The sequence below is a fragment of the Cinclus cinclus genome, chromosome 4 (genome assembly GCF_963662255.1).
Source record: "Cinclus cinclus chromosome 4, bCinCin1.1, whole genome shotgun sequence".
In the NCBI taxonomy this organism is placed as follows: domain Eukaryota; kingdom Metazoa; phylum Chordata; class Aves; order Passeriformes; family Cinclidae; genus Cinclus; species Cinclus cinclus.
Genome location: NC_085049.1, coordinates 35,051,805 through 35,061,632, shown reverse-complemented (window position 1 = coordinate 35,061,632; position 9,828 = coordinate 35,051,805). Strand labels below are relative to the sequence as shown.

At 41.0% G+C, this 9,828-nt stretch overlaps 1 protein-coding gene across 1 annotated transcript in view; it reads left to right on the top strand.

Moving 5' to 3' along the window:
- Window positions 1–1,038: 1,038 nt before the first annotated feature.
- The window catches only part of CAPZA2 (capping actin protein of muscle Z-line subunit alpha 2), a 29,379-nt gene continuing 20,589 nt past the window's right edge, over window positions 1,039–9,828 (top strand). Inside the window, exon 1 of the mRNA XM_062491927.1 lies at window positions 1,039–1,093. Within this exon, the coding sequence (XP_062347911.1) occupies window positions 1,055–1,093 (39 nt within the window). The 5' untranslated portion in view covers window positions 1,039–1,054. The remainder of the gene's footprint in view (window positions 1,094–9,828) is intronic.

Below are 9,828 nucleotides of genomic sequence, written 5' to 3'. Positions count from 1 at the left end.
GTTCATCATAACTGAGATGAACAGTGTACTGTGCTGAACACTAAGAAATTGTATTTTTAAATGTTACCAAAGAGTAACTAGCCCAGTGGCAATCCTTGCGAGCCATCATCCCAAATCCCCATGTACCTGCAATGTCATGCCATTGGATGACATCCTTCACAATTTCTCAGCCTGGAGGTAAAAAACTTCCAATCTACTTATTTTTCTCCCACTGAACCCATTCCATGTCCAATCTTCTACAGTACAAATCACTTCACAGATTTCTCTGTCGCTGGTATTAGACTGAGCTTCCCACCTCCCACAGCACCTGCATCCAGGGACCCGCACTGAGCACCTGCCACGGTAGGGCTGAAACCTGGACATTTCCTCCTGTCCAAAAGCAGACTGTAGCCAGACAGGGTCCGTCTCTTCTTCCAGGCAACCAGCAACAGGACAAGAGGACACAGCCCTAAGTTGTGCTGGGGGAGCTTTATTTTTGGATGTTTGGATGAATTTCTTCATGGAGAGGGTGATTAGGTATGGAAATGGGATGCCCAGGGAGGTGGGGGGTTACTGTCCCTGGAGCTGTTTAAGAAGAAAATGGATGTGGCACTGATGCCATGGTCTAGTTGAACAGCTGGCACTCCTCAAAGGTTGGACTCCATGATCTCAGAGGTCTTTTCCAACCTAACTGATTTTGTGAGTTTTACTTCTGGTTGCTCATAATTCCAGCTGCTGTTCAAACTGTTCCAGAATCCCCCGGTTTCCATTCCCAACGCGCCCCTCCATCCCGGGATCCCCCGGTTTCCATTCCCAACGCGCCGCTCCATCCCGGGATCCCCCGGTTTCCATTCCCAACGCGCCCCTCCATGCCGGGATCCCCCGGTTTCCATTCCCAACGCGCCCCTCCATGCCGGGATCCCCCGGTTTCCATTCCCAACGCGCCCCTCCATCCCGGGATCCCCGCCCGCCGCGCGCGCGCACAAGGCTCCGCCCCCTGCCGGAGCGCGCGCGGGTCCCGCCCTTCCTGCCGGGAAGGAGGAGCGGGAGGGGGCGGGCGCAGCCGGACGGGAAGATGGCGGACCTGGAGGAGCAGCTGTCCGACGAGGAGAAGGTAGGGGCGGGTGGGTACGCTGCGCCGAGCCGCCCTCTCGTCCTCCGAGCCGGCGGGGCTCCTGCTCTCAGCGCGGCGGCGCAGCCGGGCCCGGCCGCGGGCGGAGGCCGGGGGGAGGCCGGGGCAGGGCCGGCCCTGCCGGGCGCATCTCCCGCCGCGCCTTGTACGGTGCGGGCCCGGCGGGGGCGGCGGCCGCTGCTTTGCCGGTCCCCTTGGCCGCCCCCGCCCGGCGTGCGGGGCCGGCAGGGAGAGGCAGGAGAGACGCGGAAGGGCTTTCCCTTCCCCCACCTCCACTTCCCGTTCCCGAGGCGCCGTGCCCGTGCCAGCCGGCTGCTCCGAAGCGCCCGGCCTGCCGTCCCCGGGCACCCCCGCGGGCTCCGGGAGGAGATGGGATACTTGTGATTTACCGGAGGAAGGAGCTGTGGGAATGAGGAAGGCTGTTTTGTTTCCTGCTAGGAGGCAGTAACTGGGGGGGTGTGAGGTCAAGGAGCAGATTTTAGCGAGATGGACCGTGTACTCTTTCTGTGGCAGTTGGAAACTCAAATTTAAGGCAGATTTTCCCGGAAGAGTTTCCAAAAGAGCAGGATGTTTTGTGAGTCGTCAGTTATCACTGCTCCTTGTCATCCTCTGTGTGCTAGTCACGGCAGCTCCCTGTTTCCAAGCTAGGGTGTGGTGTTATGTGTACATGGTGCTGGTGCACTGCTCCTGCCTTTATGTAATGCGTGCTCTTGCTCACTTGCCACTTCAAAAACTTATACTTCCATGTCTGTGGAAGTTGTGAGATGACTCTAATGTGGAAGGCATCAATAAATGGTGTTTCAAACTTACTTGAAGTTAGAAGGATGTCTGAAATATCTAAGTGGTTACAGTAAGGCAGATTTTCTGTTTGACCCTGTTTTATAACTGGAAATGCACTGGTATGCCTAGGGGTGCATAGCACCAAGATCTTGCTATCCTCTTCCCAAGAGGTTTGAAAACTCTACCTTTCTCTACTTAATTCACATTTCAATGCCACCTCTCTGTTGGTACAAGTATTAATGTGATCCCAAAGTATAAGTGGTAATTGAGACTTTTCTAGTCCCTCGTAGAAAATACAAGTAACACAAATCAAGCATGTTGTTCCAGAACGTATGCTGAAAGTACTTTGACTGCAAGTTATCATGCCATCACTGAATGGTTGAGATTGGAAGGGATGCTTGGATATAATTTCGTAGAGTCATCTAGAGCGGGCTGCCCAGTACTATGTGCAGATGGATTTCGGAAATCTCTAGGGATGCAGACTCCACAGCTTCCTTGAACAGCCTGTGGCAGTGCTTGGTCACCCTTGCAGTGAAAAAGTGTTTTCTTGTGCTCAGATGGCACCTCAAGTATTTCATTTTGTGCCCATTGCTTCTCGTCGTGTCAAATAATAGAAGACAGAATGACAGTTTCATCTTGTCTCTGTATGATCTTGGAAGCACTGTCTGTGCTTCTGTGGCTGATAGAGTTAAGTTCTGAACTTTCTTCCACTCAATAATGTCATTTTTTTCTCCAAAAATGAGTGCAGAGACTCTTCTTGCCTTGGTATAAGTGATTAGAACGAGCACTCATCCATTGTAAATTTAAATTGATTTCCCTATCAGTCCCATATAAAATTGATTGTCCTGTACCAGTGGAATTTTCCAAGCCTGATAGTATATTTTATTGGCTAAGAAACTAAAGATGGGTAACAGTGCAAACTCATGGAAATATACATGGGGTAATATACGTGGGATACCTTAATATTTTATTTCTGATGCGTTAAGTTTTGTCATTGTTGTACAATAAAAATGTTATTTCCAGTATTCAGTTTTACTGAGTTTAAAAAAAATCAACTGGATGCCATTTGACAAATACACCCTTCTGGAAATACACCCTTTACAGTTGGAACTGTAAATAAATGCAAGAGTAGATCCGAAGAGGCAAACATTGATTATCATGAGAAATAACTCATGTTGCTCCTTTATGTACTTTCTCCCATGATACAAATTGTATTAATATTGAAGTACTGATAGTATTGAAGGCTGATGAAGATGATGGTGGTGATGTAGTTTTGTAGATAATTTCAGTAGAGATATAACTAGAACCTTGAAACTCCTAAAACTCAAGGTGGAAAGAAGGTGAACCAAATAACAGGTGGGGGGTTTTTTATTATTTTTTTTGCCTCAGACTTGTAATAGTGATGTATGAGCACAAATAAGTGGAGATTGAGTAATGTAATGATAGGACAAGTTCAGAAAGGATTCATGTCTTATTTCATGTTTCGTCAAAAGATTTAAGCGTTGCAAAGGCAGTAGGCAGTTCCATATAACTTGCTATTGCTAAATTTAAGATGACTGTGTTTAGCTGGGGCATAATTCAAGTTTAAAACTTGCAATGTTCGGATAATTGAGAATATAGAAACAGGCATAATTGGAATAATGGCAAACCAGATTGTTACAGTTCAGGTAAAGAATCTTTAAAACCAAGGAAGGAGAAGAACCAGAAAGAGCATTTCAGTACTCAAGATTGCATAAATGGTTTTGAACTCAGTCTTGTTCCTTAGATTCACATTTTTTAAGAGATTTTTGAAGCCTTGTTTTTCTTTCAGTGATGCAATGAGTGTGACAATAAATTTGAACAAGCTTTTTAAAAAATATTATGAGGACTGTTTGTAGCAAATAAGATGTGTAAGATTTGTGTAGGCCTGAGGATCTGAAGTTGGACCGTTGTCAGTGAAAGTTACTGGTTTTAGCACCCAGGAGCACCAATTTTTCAGTGCTCAAGACAGCTTTTGTGATACACAGTGTTTTGTAGTTGCATTATTCACATAGGTCACTGAAATTTCAGAAGCTTTTAGGTATGTTGAATAAGATATTTGTTTGTTTATTGATTCAGTTTGTTTTAAAAATGGGGTGTGAGAAAACCAGGACAGAGCAGTGGATATCTACAAGCCCTGAACTCTCAAGCAACAAAGTCATCACTTCTGTGCCCTTCCTATAGATAATGCGTTATCACTTAACAAGTTTTGAATGCAAAACCTATTTATGTATGCAGGATATTTGAAGTAGTTTTGTTAAAATCTAGTGACCATTTTTTTGCAGTTCAATTTTATTCCAGTTTATCTAGAAATTGTTTCCTTACCTGTAGCTACAACAAACTAATAGACATATATAAAAATATTAAAGGTAGAATTATCTACATGAATATAGGCCATAATTAATGAAAGGTACTGATTTTACTGTAAAAGTTACATTTGCTAATGTAAATACTCATTTACAAACAATGGCACAAATGAAAAACGGCACAAAAAGTATTTAAATCATGAAACTAGTGTTCTCTAGTCCATTTTTGGTGGCTTGAAGGGACACGTTTTTGGTAAGTTTGGTTGGGGATTTTTGTTTTTAATGTGAATCTACAAAGCACAGTAGTTAAATAGCCATGTATGACTTGAGATAAAGCCTCAGAAAATCAGGATGCCTTCAGGGAGCAAAGGAGAACACATGAAGTTTTAAAATACTAAATTAGCTCTTGCATTCCTTAAAATGCAAAACATAATAAAAATGGGAATTGCCAAACATATTTTTTAAAAAAGGAATTACGCCTGTTTCAGTAAGCTTATATCTCAATAGTTTCACTTTTTCAGAAAGATGGGGTTTAACAGTGTGATTAGAAGAAAACTTCTCTTACAATGAAGTAGTAGTCCCATTTGTGAAAGTGAGCCTGGATGGCTTCCAGGTATTCCTGGTGTATTGGGTAACTTCATAATTTCTTAGATTTGTAGATTTTGACTCCTCTTTTACCTAATAAAGTTAAACTAAACTCTGCAGTATAGTTTTGTCAAATTAAGGAAAACCCATTTCTTGTGTCAGTGCTTTGGAATGAAAAGTCCATGCCAATAAAATGAATCTCTCACCTGTAATGATGTCTAAAGTGTAATATATTGACAGAAGATTGCACTTAGGTGTACAAGCCCACCAATGTGGGAGGCTCGGGTACTTTTCTCAGTGCAAATACAAACTTTTTTCCTAAAACTGCTTTGAAAGCATTAGCAGAACTTTGGACAGAAAAAAAATGTTACTTTTCTAATTTACATGTGTTAAAGCAATTCAGTGTTCTGCATCGTTTATTTTGAAAGGATTTAAGAATTCTGGCTTTCAGAATTGTGTCAAATGAGACTTGGAGACTGTAGATGAGTAGGAGCTGCATTTGAATAACCTTTTATGGGTATAATTACACTGTAATCTATAAAGTAAACTTAAAGACTTAAAGTCTTGCAAGTGTCCTTGATAACATTTTGATGAAATTCTTTAGTAAGAATGAGGAAGTTAGGAGTGCTTTTCAGACTGACATGTAATTTTGAATATTGGAGGCCTTCCAAGATTTAAGATTCTCAAGTCCTTCTCAGGATACACATGAAAATGTGTGTAAAGATAGCATGTTGTCTTGAGTTGGGTTGTTTTGTTGTTTTGTTGGGTTTTTTTAAAACAAAAAATGCATCAATAGCATTGAGAGTGAAGGACAGAATAGGTATTGGAATCACTTTCTTGGGCAAGTGGTAAAAACTGTCTGAAGAATTGATCATGTACTGTGTGTGTAACTGCAAATAATAATTTGGTTTGCTTCTACAGTCATAGTGGCTGGAAGAAACTTCTGAAGGTAACTCAAATGCTGCTTAGTCAAAATGGACGATCTTAGATAAGGTTGCTTAGGGACTTGCCCTTTGAGTTTTGTGTATCTCCAGGGACAGAGACTGTACTGGCTCTCTGGGTGAGGTGTTGCAATATTTGTCTAAGTCCACAGTCAGAAACTTTTCCTAATTTATAATTGTTGCAACTTATGTGCAGTGCTGCTTGTCTTTTACTGTATACCTCCATAGTAAGTTACTATGCAAAGCAAAATTGTTTGCGTTTTTGACAATTTAAAAGTAATTACTTGAAGCTTGAAGATGAATACAAATGAAACCTGTTATTATAAATAAAAGATCAGTAATTTCTAAAACTTCAGGTCATATATTCTTTCCTTAGTACTAGTTTGAAGAAATCAGGTACCCTTTGGTGATTATGACTTGAACTATGTTAGGGAGTATTCATAATGCAGTGGCACCTCAGGACCATCAAAAGCCCCCTTCTTGCTGTCTTTGTACTCTTAAAACTTACTGCAGAAACTTGCTACCTAGGAAAACTCATAGCTCAAGTAGATAATAGAAACTAATTGAAGCAAAAATAGAGTAATAGAACAAGTTATTGGCAAATACAGTGATGAAACTGGGGACATTATGATATAATAGATGTGGTTCTCCTACCTACCAGTACAGTCTTCAACCTACTGTTCTGCTATGAAATTCTGGTTTTGGTTGGTTTCAGTTTTGGCAGTCAGAAAAGAATAGGAAAAGGGTTTAGCTGGATTATTCAGCAAACCCATGTATTTTTTACAGGCAGCTCTGTACACTATTTGCTTTCAGGTTCTGGAAGTGGGATGTAAAGGAGTTTAAAGTGCTCATTGAGAAATGAAAGCAGGTTTTTGAGCATGTGGCAATTGCTTTTTTAATCCTTGAGTAAAAAAGCTTCTGAAGTGTAAAATATTTCAAATACTTTCTTAGCTTGACAGAATGCATTAAGACCTTGAGTAAGTAACTTTTAGAGAGAATTGTAAGACACTAATTGGGAGAGGGAGGCATAAGAGTTAGAGGGGTACCTTATTCTATCAGTTTTCATAGAGCAAGCTTTATCTTCCTTTCCTCTCCCCCTGCTATTGAATCTGGGCTTAATATCCTTGGAGTATCTCATTATAACAAATTATCTTGGGATAGGAGGAAGAATCATTTGAAGAATCTTGGGCTTTGCAGTAGAAGACTACTTTGCAAATCTGAACCAAGTGATTTTTAGCTTACAATGGATACCACTTTGTACAGACTACTGAGAAAGAGAGGCCTTGATGCTGCAACTGAGGATCACGTGTGTTGATGTCCCTCTAACAGGATGTCTTGTCAGTGGGAGATGACACTGTTGGTTTCTTTCTTTGTGAAGTCTTAGCCAGCCATTTCTTACACCATTTACTTCTCAAAAGTTAATGCTTTTGCTTTTCATTGAATGTGACTTTTGCGAGGAGATAAATTGTTTATGCTGCTTATCTGTTGTCGATCTGATCCATAAACTAAGTATGCAGTTGCTTGGCTGCCATTGTATATATTTATATGTAATTATAAATAGTTGGCTATATATACATTATGTAATATATGCATAAATAGCTGTATAAAAATATATATAATAAAAGGTTTCCAGTTTTATATACTCAGGAGTAATAGAAGTAGCTGCAGAATAACATGAAGGAGATTCAACTTCTCTAATTTTTTTTTATGGCTAGTCTTGTGTATTACCCAAGTAACATCTATTGCTTTCATATTCCTTCTTGCGATCTGTGCCTGATACAGTGACCTTCAGGAGTCCTGTTTTTAGTTTGGGTTTTTAAAATCCTTCTTAGTATGATGTGGTGTGTAAAGTGATTGTAAGATGGAGACTTTTATGATATCTAGATACTCTTCTGCTGAAAGGCCCTATAGTGAAGCATCCACCATCTTTCAAAGTGGTTATTTTTGTGGAAATGAATTTTATTCAAGTCAGGTTGTCAGGTAGAAAGAATGCCACTAAATTTCCACATGTTGTGTAAGATTTACATTTTGCACCACTGTTGCATACTCTTAAATATTTGTGTGTTAAAAATAATTGAGGAAAACACATGTTCTCCAGATGCAGTGCAGCTTTAGGCATTACAATTAAGGAAATGTCTGTTCAGTCAAAGCCATAGAATGTGCCCCTCCTTTCCTGTGCCACAGAACCACATTTCTACAGGTTTTTTTTTTCCTTAGCTCTTCTAGAAGCAGAAGTGATTTGGATCAGTGAGTTTTTGGTTGAGCTTGGTAGAAAGGCAGTTGCAACACTACTTTTATATTCGTTCCCTCTCTACCAGAGTCATTGCCATTGTTCCATGTTTGTGTGAGATGATGCATGTTTTGGGATGCTGTTGGAAGTCATACACATAGTGAAGTTTGATGAGATGCTGCAAAGGCAGTTTGCTGTTGACATGGGGTAATCCCTTTCTTACATTTTTGTTCTCAGAGCTTGTCCAGCTTTTTGAAGGCTTTTTTTTTGCCTCGCTAAACTGTCATCAGCAGGAAGCAATAAGTATTTAAAGCTCTTTTTCAGCTAAATTGGTTGCTATCTTCTTTCTACCTTCTAAAGCTATTCTTTAGCTATATCACTTTGCTTGGCTGAATACTCACAGAAATAGATGAGCACTGATGATACATAGGAACTTGTAAAAGTACTGGTGTAGCATCCTGGGAAGTATCTAACCTAAAGATTTAATGAGCAGTTGGAGGCAGTACTAGCAAATATCTAGCTGTCCAAAGGGGAAACCAGTTACATTTTCTTTAAACACTGAAGAATTTACAAAGTCAAAAACTATGTTGATGTTTGGTTAGAGCATCAAGCCTTGTATCTTGCAAATATTTGAACCTTATACTGTGCTCCTTGATGTGTTATCTATGTCAGTGCAAAATTCATTTTGAGTGGTATATGTCAGAGCAGTTTTGCTTTATAAGGAACAAAATAGCTGCATTTTGAAAAACAGCGGTACAGCTCAAGCTGAACTCAAATCACAAGTTTGAATCAGACTCAGAATTAAATAAAACTGGGTAAGTGTTATGTCCAGTATCACTCCAGTGTGTACAAGCAGTATCCCTTATTTTGAGTGTGACTTACAGATCTTGAGAGAATTCAAACTTGCCTCATTTTAATCAGTCTGTGTTAATATTTATGTGACTATGAACTAATTGTGAGAAACCCTGTAGCTCCCTGTCAGTGGAGTTAAGTGGGTCAAGACAAACCCATTTGTTTAGTTGCCTGCAGACAGGTTTTCAACAAGAACTACACAGAAGGCATGACTGAGAACAGAGCTCTCTAGACTGCTGCTCCTGGAGCTCCCTTCTGGATGTGATATCTCATCATCCCTTTTTGCCATACACGCTTTCTGTGGGAGGGAGATTTATTGTGTGTTATAAGATAGCAAGGGTACCCTCAGGATTCCAGAATGTAAATTCGTGATGTACAATGCTTTGAGCCTGCTGTAACAGTGATAAAAGTAACTTTGGGAAGGTCTTTTTATTCCCCTGTGATTAGCAACAAAGTTGTCTTTGAGTGGAAATTATTGTGGGAATCCTTTGCATGCCCTCCCTCTTCCTCCTCCCCCCCTCCAAATTTTCATGCAATTTCCTAGGTAAAAATGACTTTTTAGTATCTGTTTCACTATTTCATTTTTATTGCTGTGGAGCATTGAACTTTAACCTGTTATGAGTGTAGAGGAAGGGGTGGGTCTCCCTGCTGCAGAGAGGCGACAGCTGAATTTCTGAATTTGAAATAAAGGATGCATAGGAAAGGGTAAGGGTGAGCATGTGGTTTCACAACATCCTGCTTATCAGCATGTGTTTTCTGTGCAGCATGGATGTTGATTGAAGGAGTGAGCCGTCAGGGTGCCTAGCAAATACAACTGTGAAATAACTGTGTTTCAGTCGAGTTAAGAGGGGAGGAAGAAGGATGAAAGAGGGAGAGTTTTAATGTCTCTGTTACTGTTAGAAGCACCGTCGCAGCCTCCGGGGAGCAAGCTGCCTTGGCGGGGCTGACAGTGGCACTGCGGAGCCCTGCCGTACTCCTTGACCATATATAGGCACATAGAGCACG